This window comes from Staurois parvus, unplaced genomic scaffold (genome assembly GCF_062004578.1).
Source record: "Staurois parvus isolate SC_StPar_1 unplaced genomic scaffold, SC_StPar_1.0 ptg000624l, whole genome shotgun sequence".
NCBI lineage: Eukaryota > Metazoa > Chordata > Amphibia > Anura > Ranidae > Staurois > Staurois parvus.
In genome coordinates, this window is record NW_028318420.1 from 323222 (window position 1) to 340522 (window position 17301).

General features: G+C 43.5%; 1 protein-coding gene across 4 annotated transcripts in view; it reads right to left on the bottom strand.

Annotated features, from left to right (window-relative positions):
• Positions 1–9948: 9948 nt before the first annotated feature.
• The window catches only part of NGF (nerve growth factor), a 133612-nt gene continuing 126259 nt past the window's right edge, over positions 9949–17301 (bottom strand). For all 4 annotated transcript variants that reach the window (XM_089693322.1, XM_089693321.1, XM_089693320.1 and 1 more), the window contains one exon: positions 9949–10790. In XM_089693322.1, coding sequence (XP_089549448.1) covers positions 10077–10778 — 702 coding nt within the window. In that variant the 5' untranslated portion in view covers positions 10779–10790 and the 3' untranslated portion in view covers positions 9949–10076. The remainder of the gene's footprint in view (positions 10791–17301) is intronic.

Sequence of the window (17301 nt, forward strand, 5' to 3'; positions counted from 1 at the left end):
AATGCAGCACTGGGGTTGACAGGGAGACAGGAGTGCAAGAGTATCGTAGCAGCAGTGGGGTATTGAGCTTACAGGAACAGTAAAAAAAATGTATGAGAAACACTGAGGTTCAGGGAATGGTGGTACAGTAGGAATCTTCTCCCCTTGGAAACACAGGAGACACTAGAGATCCTCTTGGAAATCACTGGGAGACCTGGTGCTAGGGACACTAATTGATTCACAGGCAATGCCTGTGGGAATTGGCCAAGCTTGGCTGGGCTGTGCTTGTAAGTAATTGAATCAACGGCAGCTGAAAAATCAGTGTTGAACACAAGTTTTGTGGGATAGTAGGTACCAACAAAAACGTTCCCGTTAAAGCTATGGAACTACATGCCTGCTCCTCTTTGGGAATTGAGGTGACATATCAGCAGCAAAGTTGCAGATATGTATCAGTATCGAAAACATTTTCTCTTCCTTGGACCTGGGATGTATACACCTCAACATCTCCTATGACTCATTTTATCTTTTAGGAAAAAGGATATTGTACTTACTATGAAATCTATTTTTGCACATCAGTGGACAGCATCCCGAATGTTTTAAAAACTTTGCAGGCTAGTTGTTTTTTGTTATGATCAAGTTGGATAAGTATTGGCAATGTAGAAATTACTTGTAGTTATATGTATGAGAATGTCTTTAACCACTTGCCCTCCAGAGGATTTACCCCCCTACCTGACCAGGCCATTTTGTGTGATATGGCGTTGCATTAATTTAACTGACACTTGTGCAGTCATGCAACACTGCACCGAAATGAGATTGATGTCCTTTTTTTTCCACAAATGGAGCTTTCTTTTGGTGGTATTTGATCGCCTCTGCGTTTTTAATTTTTTGTGCAATAAACAAAAAAAAGACTGAAAATTTTGAAAAAAATATATATATTTTTGACTTTTTGCTATAAAACGTATCCAATAAAAAAAAATTTAAAAATCAAATTTCATCATATATTTAGGCCAAAATGTATTCTGCTACATGTCTTTGCTAAAAACAATCCTAATACATATAAATTAATTGGTTTACGTGAAAGTTATAGGGTCTACAAATGGAGTTATATATACCAGAATTTTTTTTTTATATATTAGTAATGGCAGTGATCAGCAACTTATAGCGGGACTGTGGCGGCATTCTGACACTGGAGGAGAACCGATTAACTGCCACTGACATCCCCAGTGACACTAATACAGTGATCAATGCTAACACTGACACTGGGCAGGAAGGGGTTAACATCTGGGGCGATCGAAACATTAACGGTGTGCTGTTTTACAAACTGTACTGTGTGTGTTTACTGTGCAAGTATGCTGGTGCTGACAGGGAAGAGATCTGTATTGTTTACATACAGACCTCTCCCCTGTCAGTGTTCCTCAACGATTGACGGGTGCTGGCTGGGAATCTCCGGCCGGGACCTGGTGATCGACAGCTGTAACCATCAATGACAGCGTGGGTAGGGCGGCGCACGCATGCATGCCCCCTACCCAGAGATACAAAATCACGTATACAGTATATACCTGGTTTTGACTGAGAGACCCAGGAATTGTGGGTTATGTAGTTTCTTCACAGGAAGTTTCAGGTTTTTGAATTAATCTCTGCAGTACCATACCACATGCCTCATGTTTCAACACAAACAGAATCTGATGATACAAGAGTATGAAGATTTACTGCACTATAGGCTGTGCACACAACATTAAATGATACTAGTAAACTACATAGGCAATATACATCTTATGCAGGTGAAAAATGCAAGGTGCAGCATTTTTACCATGCCTTTACCATTAAGTCTTTATAAATAAAACAAAATTTCTTTAGGATGTAGGAATTTTCCATTTTGAGGCACTTGAAATATTGGTTTATAATTTATGTGATAGGACACTAACAAGCAGCTTTAAAATGATTGTTTTATAGACCTGATCCTCCTAGATACAGAGATGCAACTATGAACATGAACACTGGAAAACATGTGGGCTTATCAAACAAGGACATGTAAAACAGTGGTGGCATGCAAAGAGTAGTAACCCAGGGCCACTATTCAACTTGAATTTAAATTAAACTAGATAAACAATTACTGCAAATTGGAATTCATAACTTTGTACATAATCTTTGCAACATACATGTATTAAATAAGCCTGGCAATGTGCTGTAATCAAAGTGATAGATTAATAGGACAATAGCATTCTAAACATTATTTCAGGGACGTTGTGGCTGTATTGAAGAAAAGGACCTCCAAGAAGTATTCTGAGAAATACTGCCTTTACCTCAAGCCATGCCAGAGAGGCACCAGGACCTTAGAGAACTTAACAAGTGGCTGATTAACTGGTGCAGAAAGGAGAATTTGGGGTTCATGGGGAACTGGGCTGACTTTTTGGTTAGTTACAGACTCTGTAGCAAGGACAGACTCCACCTAAATGAGAAAGGTGCAGATCTGTTGGGCGAGAAGATGGGCACAAGGTTGAAGGAACTTTAAAACTGGATGGTGGGGGGGGAAGGATCAGAGGAAGCTATAGCCGGATGTGATAACAGGTCTGAGGGGTGTACTCGGGGCAATATTGGTAGTGTAACTAGAGTACCTAAAAACCAAGGTGTGTGGGTTGGCAGAATCCTATTGCAGCCTCAGAACAAACAAGGAGAAAATAATATGCACTAGTACAAAATTAAAAGACATGCTCACAATTGCTAGAAGTATAGTTAATAAAAAAATAGGAACTGCTGATACAAGAGGAGGATTTTAACTTCATGGGAATATCAGAATCTTGGTTTTACAGCTCTCATGACTGGCTTGTGACTCTCCAAGGGTATCACCTGTATCTGAGGGGTATGCCTGTACATCAAAAATGATTTTCTAGTGAATATGAGTGATTACATTGCTAATGGGGCAAAGGAGGAGATTGAATAATTGAAGCTAGAACTTCAAAGGGAGGAAACAAATGGGAAGTTAATAGTGGGTGTATTCTACAGGCCCCCTAATCTGAAGGATGAGGAAAAGACCGATCTCCTCTCACAGTTACAAATGGCAACGATACAGAGCAATGTTATTATCATGGAGGACTTTAATTATCCAGATATTGACTAAACAGATGAAACTGCTTACTCGTCTAAGGCTTGTCACTTCTTAAATGTCTTTCAGGACAATTTCACGTGCCATTTGGTATATTCCGCAACTAGAAATAATCCTCTGCTAGATCTCCTAATTACAAACAACACAAATCTGATTGCAGACATGGAAGTAAAGGATATCTTGGGAAACAGCAATCACAGAGTAGTTACTTTCAAAGTAAATCATAGGAAAAGGAAAAAACACAAGGGTTGTAAAAGAACATTACATTTTAAAAGAGCCAACTTTACTAAACTGCGCTCCATACTGCTTGACATTAAATGGGATCAAATTCTAGATCAAATTCTGAGATTAAATGGGAGTACTTTAAGAAAATATTAAATAATGGACATTATCTAGTGCATTCCCATAGGTAATTAGCACAAAAAAAGTAAAGTTAAATAATATGTAAACCATCATCTTGTAAAACAACCCATTCAGTTTAAAATAGAAATGATAGGCAAAACATGTCTGTATACATATAAAAACATAAATACTTTTTTTCCCACTTTTTATAAGTGATCACATCATTTCTGTTCTCAGCTGCATAAGGGGCTCAAGGAAGAGAAAGAGCAGCACACTGATTACAAGCTTAATAATGGCATGCATTGCCAAGCTGAGGTTTCTAAAGCGAGCAAAATCCTCTCTTGTATTAAAAAAGGTATAGACTCCAGAGAAAGAGATATCATTTTACCCTGGTACAAATCATTAGTAAAACCTCATCTGGAATATGCAGTTCAGTTTTGGACACCAATTCACAAAAAGAGCATTGGGGAACTGGAGAAAGTACAGAGAAGGTCAACCAAACTGATAAGAGCTATGAGGAAAGATTAGAGGAACTGAATTTATTCCCTCTTGAGAAGAGGAGATTAAAGAGGGATATGATCAACATGTATAAATACATCAGTGGTTCACCCTGAGGTCATCACAGAGGACAAGGGGGCACTCTTTACGTCTGGAGGAAAAGAAATTTAATCACCAAACACGGAAAGGTTTCTTCACAGTGAGAGCTGTGAAAATGTGGAATAGACTCCATAAAGAGTTGGTTCTGGCCAGCTCAGTGGATTGCTTTAAAAAAGGCCTGGATTCATTCTTGGATACACAGAATATAACTGGATACTAATATTTATAGCTAAAGTTGATCCAGGGAATATCCGATTGCCTCTCGGGGGATCAGGAAGAAATTTTTTACCTGCAGGAGCAAACTGAATCATGCTTTGCTGGGTTTTTTGTCTTCCTCTGGATCAATTGTGAGTAAAGGATTATAACTTTTTTTTTTTAATGGTTGAACTGGATGGACTTTTGTCTTTTTTCAGCCAGACTAACTATGTAATTATGATCTTGCCAGTGAATGGCTGTACAGGGTGTGTGTGTGTCAGGACAAGAATTAATTGTTCTCAGTTTTAGATCGGAAGGCAGAGGGACTTGCAGGATCAACAGTGATTTCACACAAAGGAAGCAATACAAAGAACAGGATAATTTTTCATACAAGTACATTGTACAGCACTCACATATCATGAATATGAAAAGTTGTGTTTACATATTTAAATCTAGGTGCCTAAATTCTAGTGTAAAAAAGCATATTAATGAGAAAAACTGTAAAAAAAAAAATAAAGCCGAGGGGTCATTATCAGCATCCGGGCACTATAATGAATGCAGTAAGAAAAGTAACAGTGCAATCAGGGTAGCTAAAATAAACCATGAAGGACACATAGAAGAGGAGAGTAAAACAATCCCAAAAAATTCTTAAATATATTAATAGTAAAAAGGGGAGGTCAGAGCATATTGGTCCTATAAAGGATAATCAGCGAAAGTTGACCAAGTGAAATGGAGAAAGCAACTGTGTTAAATACATTCTTCTCCTCAATTTTTACAAAAGAAAAGAAAAGGTATAATAAACAAGACTGTATTGGTTAGTAACACTGTATGAAATGTACATTTGTGGCTAACAGAAGCCAGTGTACAAAAAATTCTTCAATCCTGCAGTCCAATTTGTTGGTACAACATCAAAGCACCTAGTGATTAGTGATGGGCCTAACACCCCCCTGTTCGGGGGACTGTGAACTTCGAACAGGAACAATTTACTGAGCGGTATCTTGCTGCATCTGAGTATGTGGTAAGATACCGCTCAGATACTAAAATACCACACGAGTTATATTATTCATAGTCATGTGGTATTTTAGTAATGAAACATTCATTCACGTTTCAGCTGTCAGCAGGGTTCCTTGCTTTTAATAAAAAAAGACGGCATAGGGTCCCCCCTCCCATCCATACCAAGCCCTTCGGGTCTGGTATGACTTTTGAGAGGAACCCCCCTTATCTGAGCATGCAGCCAGGTCAGGAAAGGGGGATGGACAAGTGAGCACCCCCTCCTGAATCATACCAGGCCACATGCTTTCAACATGGGGGTGCCCCCGCAAAGCACCTTGTCACCATGTCGATGGGGACAAGGGCCTCTTTTCCACAAACCCTGGCCAGTGGTTGTGGGGGTCTGTGGGTGGGGGGGCTTCTAGAAATCTGGAGGCTCTCTTTAACAAGGGGTCCCCCAGATCCCGCCACCCATGTGAATGGGTATGGGGTACATGGTACCGTTGCCCATCCACAAAAAAAAAGTGTAGTGTAAAAAAAGACAGAAGACAGTCTTTGACAGGTCCTTTATTAAAAACAAAAATTTAAAAAATGTCCCCCGAAGTAGATCCAACGTCAATTACGATGCCCGCAGGTTCACCCCCACCCCCTTGTGACATCATCATGCCCTGTGATTGGTGCAATGCTTTAGCCAATCACAATGCACTGTTTGGCAAATTATGCTTTGGCCAAACACAATGCACTGTGAGGGCGCAGTGCATTGTAGGGCACGGCAGGCAAACAATGCCCGTGTACCATTCGTGTGTTCAACAAACACACAAACTGTCCATGTTCGAGTCCAACTTACATTCGATTCGAACATGCAACAACCTCTGAATAAAACAGAGAGCACTATTTTGGTGTGTTTGTTTTATTACATGCCTGGCTTGTGTTGAGAAGGGATGTTTCAATCAGGGGCGGACTGACAACTCATGGGGCCCCTGGGCAATAGGCGATCATGGGACCCCTGTGTCCTTGCCCAAACTCAAAAAAGCCTATGAAAAAGGTACCAGGGGCATCTCATGGGGCCCCCTACTGACCCCGGGCCCTCGGGCAGTGCCCGAGTTTCCAAATGGTCAGTCCGCCCCTGGTTTCAATAATCCTCTGCAGTACTGGTGTATCATTAATCCTAAACATGGATGCAGAGGAATTTAACTCTTCTTCTTCTACTAAGCTGGACCTTCTGTAGAGCAAGGGTTCTTTGTTCAAGGTGAGCATTCTGGCTGGCATGAGGTGAAGAAGGGAGATACCTGCTGTTGGCACATAATGTTTGAAGATTGTCACCAGGTGTTTTGATGTTGTGTTAACACATTGGATTGCAGGACTGCACTTGTGCTTTTTTGCATATTTTGTTTATATATAATATTTAGTGTGTTTATATATAATATTTAGGTAAGAGTTTTTTTCCTGATGATAGAAAGCTATGCAGGGTAAACACTTCACAACAGGATATGGCAACTTTACAAGTAATGCACCTAGGGGACAAAAAATATGAACACAAATTGCTTGCTAGAGGGAAAACCTCTGGGGGAATCGTGGATGGAAAAGGATCTAGGGTCCTAGTAGATGACTGGCTCAGCAATAGTATGCAATGTCAATCTGCAGCAAGTAAAGCTAGCAGACTATTAGCATGCATTAAAAAGGGTATCTACTCAAAAAATCAGGCTACCACTGTACAAAACTCTGGTTTGGCCACATCTTGAGTATGCCATCCAGTTCTGGTCACCAGTTCTCAGGAAGTGTTTGCTGGAAATGGAGGGAGTCCATAGAAGGGCAACAAAACTAATAAAGGGGCTGGAGGACCTCAGTTATAAGTGACTAAAATCATTAAATGTATTCTTCCTGGGGAAGAGAAGTAGATATGTTGCAATTTATAAATGTCTCAATGATGATTCTATCAGAGGGAAAAAATTATTTTGTCTCAGGTCATTTAAGAAAATATGCAGCCACTCAATGATGTTGGAGGAGAAGTGGCTTAAACCTTAAAATGCATTAAAGGTTCTTTACTGTCAAAGCAGTAGGGATGTTAAACTCTCTTCCACAGTTGGCGGTGTCAGCAAGCAGTGTTGATATTTTCCAAAAACCTTTAGATAAGCATCTTAGCAAATGCAATATGCAGGGATATGGGAAATGGTAGTGGAATAAACACATACACACAGGTACGCAGGTAAGTACGCAGGTTGGATTGGATAAACTGGTGTTTTTCAACCTTGCGAACTATGTATAGTAGCTCTTTGGGGCCTATTTACAGCAGAAAGCAGATACCAATAACCACTGGACAGTGCAGTGAAAACATCACAGCATGGCCTGAAATGTATGTGAAATTCATAAAATGCAGTAATTGTAAGTATTTAATTGGCAGGTCACACAACTTTGACATGTTACATGAATCATCTTCTTTCCCTCACATTATTTCTATTCATTTGAATGGCGCTCCTCTTGCCTGTGGAGTTTTATTTGTAAAGTGATGTCTGCAGGTACTTGTATGACTGTTAAAACTGATCTTTGTTGAGCCCAGCCTTCACATAGGGCCCCTCCTTTTTATGTGAAGTCCAGGCCTGCTATTGAACGATCTAACATCTGCACTGTCTAATGAATCACATTTGAGAGACAGCGGTTGGGGCATAGTACCAGGAAAAATAGGGCTTCATAGTGACTAACGATGAAGTTATATCTTAAAGCAGAACTACACTGAATCAGAGCTCCATAAACCAAAAATGCTATTTCATTAATTTTTATTATTCAAAGCAAACTCCCCCATCCATTTCTCCATGCTTTTTTTGCTGAGAAATCACTGTATAAAATTCCCCCTAGTATTTCTGGCTGTGGCCACCTTGACTAAGGGCAGATGATTCATGTAGCATTTACTTCCTGGAATCAATCTTCCTTTAGCTCAGGCATGCAGGCAGAAGGTTGTGCTTAGCTGAGAAAACCCCCTCCTCCCCTTCTGAAAACTCTTGGGATGTATGGCAACATTTGCCTAGGCATGGAAACCAGGAATTACATAAAGAAAAGTAAAAAGGTAAAACAAGTAAATATGATACTTTCTATCTATTTACTAATGCTAGCAGCATAAGAATTAAAATGATTGATTGAGACAGTGAAGTTCCACTTTTATAGCTTAAGATCCAGGGAGGTTTCACAGGGACATGGGGATTGATTGGAATGCAAAGGCAAGTAATTGCAGGCACAATGGGATGCCTCCCCTTTAGTACTGTTTTTATGTTAAAAATGCAGGCTAGGTCTGTATATACGTTGCAATTGCCATGCTACACTGTGGCAGCCAAAGTTTCATACTATATACACAGGCTCTGTGCCTTGCTTAGTAGTTATGCCCAATGGCATTACATTACATTATTGAACCATTTATTTCACTACAAGTCCAGCATATATTCTGGGGAAGATTTACTAAACCTGGAGGGTGCACAATATGGTGCAGTTCTCAATTGAAACCAAGTAGCTTCTAACTTCCGCTTGTTCAATTAGGCTTTGGCAACAAAGTCTTGAAACTGAATGGTTTCCATTCATAACGGCCCCAGATTGTTCACCCTTAAGGTTTAGTAAATAATGCTGAAAACAGCACACTCTCTGTATACTTTGAAGAACTCAGGGTGGTCTTGGTAGAGACCATGTTCTTTAAACTACCTAAACTTTAGGACACATGAAAAAGCACTTTAGGACATTTCAGAGCAGCGAAAACATAAATGTTTGAGCTCACAAAGCCCTCAATAGTCAATAAATGGTCAGTCCACCCAAAGGTAATATATTAGCTTGGGATGAAGTATTCAGGCAGTAAAATCTCTCTGCTCCAATTCTTGACTCTGCACCCAGCTGTCTGGTAGTTTTAGGTGCAACTCACACCTATTTGTGTTTCAGAAGCAACTGTCGCATTCTCCAATATATAAAATGAAAAAAAAATTGCAACCAGGAGGGAAGGATGTCATTGCAATGGTCATAGTAGATTTTCTGCATCTACCAAAAATGAAATATTGATGGTCCTGTTGGGTGACACTTTGAAAAGTCTCTAGAACAAAACAAAACAACGCTGCTGCGGGTAAATAACAGCAGCTTCAATAAGCCTGCAGATATGACCAAACATTTTTGGGTAGTGTTGTAGCTGGCCACTATGTTCCACCCCCCCCCCTCAAATTCCTTCTGGCCAGTCATTATTATGGGCTGTCTCACTAAGCATTAGGAAAACAAAGAAAGCAGGAATGGGTGGGGGAAAGCTTTAACACTATACGGAAGGGCTGGTGGTTTGCCTGTATGAACAACTCAGCATCCAGCCATATCTGGAGGCTTTTGCAGTTACGTGGAGCAGGGGCGGACTGACAATTCATGGGGCCCCCGGGCAATAGGGGATCATGGGGCCCCTGTTTGCCCAAACTCAAAAAAGCCTATAAAAAAGGTACCAGGGGCATCTCATGGGGACCCCTACTGCCCCCGGGCCCTCGGGCAGTGCCCGAGTTTCCAAATGGTCAGTCTGCTGCTGATGTGGAGGCAGCCCCAGGTGTCTGTGCTTTACATTTGGAGCAGTGTCCTTGTTTGTGTTTTAGAGACAAAGTCAAGTAAGGAGAAAGGAGGCAAAGCCTGTGTAACCATAAACACCACTAACTTTATGGGCATAATTTAGATATTGTGTTTAATGGAAAAACCTTTTTCCAGCAAAAAAAAGATTAATAAATTCAGTTGTAGAAAACACATTGCTTTGAAAACTTTTTAATAAATAGTCTCTTGTAAAAATTTTAAATATATCATGCAGTCCATATAATTTAAAATAATTTACAGGCTGAGGTAGGGGTGGGGAGAAGCTGGGACAGCAAGAAATAGTTCAAAAGGTTCGAGTTTTCCTGCTGAGCACACAAACACAGGCTGTATCAATCCGTATGAACCTCCATGCTGCTTGCTTCGCGTCCATGGTCAATGCTTTGACAAAGGTGTGTGTGGTGGTACAATAGGAGTTCCAATGTTTTGAGTCAATCCCACGGCATCCACTTGACACTGGCTTTGGATCGCTACACTTGGTCTCAAAAAAGTACTGTTTGAAAACGTTATTGTTTATATTGACTTCTCCCAGCACACTTACTTCCTTGCCCTTGATGTCAATCGCTGTGGTTTTATTCCCAACCCACATACTGACACTGTCACATACAGAGTATTCCCCCCGGTGAAGGACTGGATGTACTGTTCTTTTAGCCCGGATAGTCTTATTGAGGGATTCCTCATCATCTAAATATTCCAAGTTCCGGAGGTCCTCTGATATTGGTGGAGGTTGGGTACTAAACAAAACTCTTGGAGAGCGAAACTTCCTCTTCCTGAAAATCTTAGGATCAACTGTGATGTTGCGAAACATAGAAGGTTCATGTGTCTCTAATTTCCCATGATGCCGGTGAAGTGACTTAGTTCGATGTGTGTGGTGGTGTTGAATACGATGTCTTGTTGATGCTCCACCTGGGGCATGGTCTTTGGTCTTTGGTGCAGCCTGTATGCCGATCAAAAATGCTATAATCAGAGTGTAGTACAACATGGACATTACTCTCTCCACCTAGGGAAAAAATAATAAAATATTTAATATTATATCTATGAAAAAAGGTAAATTTTCACAAAACAGTAATAACAGTACTTAAACATTGTATTCATTCAAAATAAGTGGAAGTAACTTTGGCAGTATGATCATTGCATTTACACTGGCACACCATACAACCCAAAAGTTCAGAAATACTGTACTCCACTGTTCTTCAGTTATGGATCTCTCTTTCGATATCAATACGACTTTCTTTACACCTTCTATGTCACTGTCTATTGTGGTGCTTGGTACATTATAGCTAGCATTAATGTGTGTTGCATTAAGACAGTCCATTCATTATAAATGGGTTCCATTGCACGGCAGCAGACCAAAATGAATACTTTTTTGGAGTGCAACACCACAGTGCACAGCATAGCAGGTTCACCAAGAGCAAACACCTTTACGCTGTTGCTGGTAGGTATACTCATCTGTCTGCTTTTGATAACTCCCAGTTAATTCTATATTATGAAGGTGGACAAAAGGACAGATGCTGCAGCACTGCCCATGAGAGATATGGGGGGAAATGATTATGTTTATTTTTTTTATAGTATATATTTATTTAAAAACATTATTTTAATGGCTTATTATGTTGTACATCATATTTTAAGAATACCACCTCTATACTGCTTAAAGGATAAGTAAATTATTTTGGAACATGTTATATGTTGCACTTGTATTTGGGATAAACATGTAACAGCCAGTTTCTCCAATCCCCCCTATGTGTGACAGCAGGCGGGGGATCTTCTCCTTGCAACCACTGTCACAATTTATAAAGAGAGTGGCCATGCGGGGCTCTGCCCACATGGCCACGTCATTCATTCTTAGCTTCCTGTGAATTAATGAACTACAGTACAACTATTGTCAGCCACCCGCGGCTGACGGCTTGTAGTTCTCATAGAACTATGAGGGCACTGATGAGCACTCTCATAATACATACATGAGCCCTGCAGCTTTCAAACAGACAGCTTGTTTGGAGGTATGGGCTGAAAGCTGCAGGATTGCATGTAGAATCCTGACATTGCACCCCTGATCCACTGATCACAGGTACCATGCTTTCCAGGCTCCTTCAGGATAAAATTATAATTTTTCTGCAATATTATGTACAGTACATTTATTATTTATTTGGGAAAAGTGAACTTATTCTTTAAAAAGAGCTTGTCAGAATGGAAAATTTGAGAACGGCTGTTGCTGAAGCATTCACAGGGCAGAGGTCGTCTTAAAGTGCAACTAAACCCTCCTGTCCTTTTCAGCCAAGGAAGCTGCCATCGTAGCCTCTGTTTGATCTGCAACTGCCATGATACTGCATATGTGATCAGTTATGACTCCAGCCATTTGTTGGTTTGGCAATTTGATTGAGAGCTCAAGCAAATGTGAAAATTAGTATTCCCAGCATGACGGGAATATAACAGTTTTTTGAAACCATTAAATTGATGTGTTTTATTCTGCTTTAAGAAGTGTCACAATAAAGTCATTTCTTTGGTTGCTACTGTTTTAGAAATGGTGTCAAACCAGCACAACCCTTCTGAATGAATAAATATGAACCATTGTTTTCCAAGACAATTAGATGGTCACATGATGTCTGATGGTATCCTGTTTACTGCCTGACTTTATACATAGACTTCTATCTTAAATGGTGTGTGAGGTTAGTCAAATAACAGGTAGCAATTTTCAACTCTAGGTGATCTCTGACCCTTCAACACTCAAGATAACATGTCAGGCTCACACAAAACAAGTAAAACTAAAAAAGGGGGAATTATTCAGCTTTCAATAAAGTAAGCATGCACAAATGTAGTTTTCATATTTATACTGAATATTCACATTTCTGCATAGGCCTAATCCAGTGATCTAACCTGCAACTCTGTTCACCTGCTAAAACCCTAGAAAATGCCCATTACTTCTGATAGGGGGGACCATATGATCTTCTCTATTCCTCACATGATGCGGGGCTCAGCATCTAAGTAACCAATTGCCAGACCTAAGCACTGTCACATAAGGGCTGGGGGAGGAAGCTTAAACCTAGGTAAGCACAGACACAGACTGACACAGGCCTTTCTATCCAAAGGTCTGGCAGGTAAACAGGGCTCCAGGGGTGTGCAGGAAAGGCAAGGTATTAGTGGGAGGGGGGATGGTGAGCTATTGAGAAAACTTGTCATGTATCCTAAATGTTCACTTTAATACAGAATACTACAAGTAATTTCTAAACTTTTTCCATTTTTCTCCAGCCTTCTAAGAAAGCACTCCGTAGACCAGATGAGTGCAGACTTTAGTGGCTGTATGCTTGTTCTGGGTCAGCAACAGGTAGTAAAATATTAATTAAGGTGACAGTCTTGAAGCTTGCACCTTTAGGACTAGTTTACACTAGCATTAGCCCTCTGAATGCCATGGTTTGCATGGTAGGTGTATTGTAACACTGAGAGACAGAATAGCAACAAAAAATTCAAAAGAAATGCATGTCTAACAAATTATGCACTGATTTGCATGTTCATGAAGGAAATAAGTATTTGATACCCTTCACAAAACATGACTTAGTACTTGGTGGCAAATCCCTTGTTGGCAATCACAGAGGTCAGATGTTTCCTGTAGTTGGCCACCAGGTTTGCACACATCTCAGGAGGGATTTTGGCCCACTCCTCTTGGCAGATCCTGTCCAAGTCATTAAAGTTTGGTGCCTGATAGAGATGAGCGAAGAAATGAAAAATTCGATTCGACTGATTCGGCGAATTCGTGGACAATATTCGATTCGAGTCGAATAAATTCGCTGTGAATTTAACTTAAAAAAGGGTGTTTCTAGGCTTCAGAGAGACTTAATATTAGTGCAGAACACTGTACCTTTAATTTAAATGCCCTTGGAGTCTGCTGGGGAAGAGAAATAATACTGTCACTCAGTATGACATGCAGATGAGTGCCGTCGATCTTAGAATCACCGCACACTTCACTCATTTGGCCAGTCACGGGGCCAAAACCAGTGTTTGGAGCCACAGTGTGGCGGTGGAGGCAGCAGCAATGGGAGGCCATACAGCAACCTATGACAAAATGGAAACCAGCAGGAGTGTGAGGAGACCTGAAAGTGGCACATGCAGTGGGAGCAATGGGAGGCGGTACAAGGACCCATGTCACACTGTGGACCCAGCAGCAGCGTGACCAGGTGGTACGGGGGCCCATGGCAGATTACAGGCCTGGCAGCAGCAATGGGAGGCCCGTAATCTGCCAGCACCCTATGACAAAAAATGGAACACACCAGCAGTGTGTGAGGAGACCTGAAAGTGGCACATGGCAGAGTGTGGCGATGGAGACAGCAGCAATGGGAGGCCGTACAGGGACCCATGAGAGACTGTGGACCTGGCAGCAGCATGAGGAGGCGGTATAGGGGCCCATGGCAGATTAGGGGCCTGGCAGCAGCTATAGGAGGCCCGTAATCTGCCAGCACCCTATGACAAAAAATTGAACACACCAGCAGTGTGTGAGGAGACCTGAAAGTGGCACATGGCATGAGACACTCTGGACCTGGCAGCAGCATGAGGAGGCGGTATATAGGGGCCCATGGCAGATTAGGGGCCTGGCAGCAGCTATGGGAGGCCCGTAATCTGCCAGCACCCTATGTCAAAAAATTGAAAACACAAGCAGTGTGTGAGGAGACCTGAAAGTGGCACATGTTTGGGGCATGATTCATGGCGGATTTAGTCAGTTGTGTCAGGAACTAGTGGTTTGAAATCCAGACTAATCCACGCCTGATTCATTTTCACAAACGTGAGTCTCTCCACACTTTGGGTGGACAGTCGTGTCCTCCGCGGAGTTGCAATACCTCCTGCCGCACTAAACACGCGCTCCGATGCCACGCTACTGGCCGGGCATGACAGCCTTTCAAGGGCAAATTCAGCTAGTTGGGGTCAAAGGTCAAGTTTCGTTGCCCAGTAGTCAAGGGGATTGTCTACCTCGGTTGGCAGGGTGCTGTCCGAGTAGGCCTAAGCCTGTTGTTTGAGGTCCTGCTCCAGGTCCACCTGATGCTGCTGCTGCTGCGGCTGGTTAGTAGTTTCCTCACTGCGCTGGTGAAGAAAGCTACTCATCATCGACTGCAGACTGAGGCAGCCGCTGCTGGTGGAGCTGCTGCTGCTCCTACCACCCCACCCCTCCCCTGCTGCCATGGCAGCGTAACGCGAGCGCACAGGGCCCACAGTGTCTGAGGATGGACGTTGGCGCAGAAAGGCAGAGACCAGCTGACTACATAGGTGGTTTTTATAGTACGTTATTTTGGCCTCCCTCTCAGCAGGTGTGAAAAAGGCCACCATTTTTGAACGGTAGCGAGGGTCCAACAAGGTGGACAGCCAAAAGTCATCCCTCTGTCTGATGGTTATTATTCGGCTGTCGCTACGCAAGCAAGCGAGCATGCTATGGGCCATTTGTGCCAAGGAATGCGAGGGACTCCCTACCTCCATCTCCACAGCATACTGCCACGGTGCGTCTGGGTCCTCTGTCTCCTCCTCCTCCTCCTCTACCAGATGCTCCTGCTCCTCCACTCCTGTCCGCTGAGTGGAAAAACCACCCATTTCACTCAATAATTCCTGAGCACCAATGTCCTCCTCTACCTCCTCCTCTTCTTCCTGTCCTGCCCCCACAGGGGTCATGTGGCGTTGAGATCTGTGCGCCACGTCTACCGCACCCTGACCAGCCATTGTTAACAGCATTTGTTCCAGGACGTGCAACAGAGGAATGACGTCGTTCATCCCATAGTCCTGCCGACTCACGAATAGCGTGGCCTCCTCAAAGGGCCTGAGCAAGCGCAGGTGTCACGCATGAGCTGCCAATGGCTGACATCTAAGTTACACAGGGAGTACCTTTATCCGCTTTTAACATCAGGAAATCTGTGATGGCCTTTCGCTGTTCGTAAAGGCGGTCTAACATATGTAGGGTTGAATTCCACCTTGTTGCAACGTCACAGCATGAGGAGTCGGTACGGGGGCCCATGGCAGATTACGTGCCTGGCAGCAGCAATGGGAGGCCCGTAATCTGCCAGCACCCTATGTCAAAAAATTGAACACACCAGCAGTGTGAGGAGACCTGAAAGTGGCACATGGCAGAGTGTGGCGATGGAGACAGCAGCAATGGGAGGCCGTACAGGGACCCATGAGAGACTCTGGACCTGGCAGCAGCATGAGGAGGCGGTATATAGGGGCCTATGGCAGATTAGGGGCCTGGCAGCAGCTATAGGAGGCCCGTAATCTGCCAGCACCCTATGTCAAAAAATTCTACACACCAGCAGTGTGTGAGGAGACCTGAAAGTGGCACATGGCAGAGTGTGGCGATGGAGACAGCAGCAATGGGAGGCCGTACAGGGACCCATGAGAGACTCTGGACCTGGCAGCAGCATGAGGAGGCGGTATATAGGGGCCTATGGCAGATTAGGGGCCTGGCAGCAGCTATGGGAGGCCCGTAATCTGCCAGCACCCTATGTCAAAAAATTCTACACACCAGCAGTGTGTGAGGAGACCTGAAAGTGGCACATGGCAGAGTGTGGCGATGGAGACAGCAGCAATGGGAGGCCGTACAGGGACCCATGAGAGACTCTGGACTTGGCAGCAGCATGAGGAGGCGGTATAGGGGCCCATGGCAGATTAGGGGCCTGGCAGCAGCAATGGGAGGCCCGTAATCTGCCAGCACCCTATGTCAAAAAATTCTACACACCAGCAGTGTGTGAGGAGACCTGAAAGTGGCACATGGCAGAGTGTGGCGATGGAGACAGCAGCAATGGGAGGCCGGACAGGGACCCATGAGAGACTCTGGACTTGGCAGCAGCATGAGGAGGCGGTATAGGGGCCCATGGCAGATTAGGGGCCTGGCAGCAGCAATGGGAGGCCCGTAATCTGCCAGCACCCTATGTCAAAAAATTCTACACACCAGCAGTGTGTGAGGAGACCTGAAAGTGGCACATGGCAGAGTGTGGCGATGGAGACAGCAGCAATGGGAGGCCGTACAGGGACCCATGAGAGACTCTGGACTTGGCAGCAGCATGAGGAGGTGGTATAGGGGCCCATGGCAGATTAGGGGCCTGGCAGCAGCTATGGGAGGCCCGTAATCTGCCAGCACCCTATGTCAAAAAATTCTACACACCAGCAGTGTGTGAGGAGACCTGAAAGTGGCACATGGCAGAGTGTGGCGATGGAGACAGCAGCAATGGGAGGCCGTACAGGGACCCATGAGAGACTCTGGACTTGGCAGCAGCATGAGGAGGCGGTATAGGGGCCCATGGCAGATTAGGGGCCTGGCAGCAGCAATGGGAGGCCCGTAATCTGCCAGCACCCTATGTCAAAAAATTCTACACACCAGCAGTGTGTGAGGAGACCTGAAAGTGGCACATGGCAGAGTGTGGCGATGGAGACAGCAGCAATGGGAGGCCGTACAGGGACCCATGAGAGACTCTGGACCTGGCAGCAGCATGAGGAGGCGGTATAGGGGCCCATGGCAGATTAGGGGCCTGGCAGCAGCTATAGGAGGC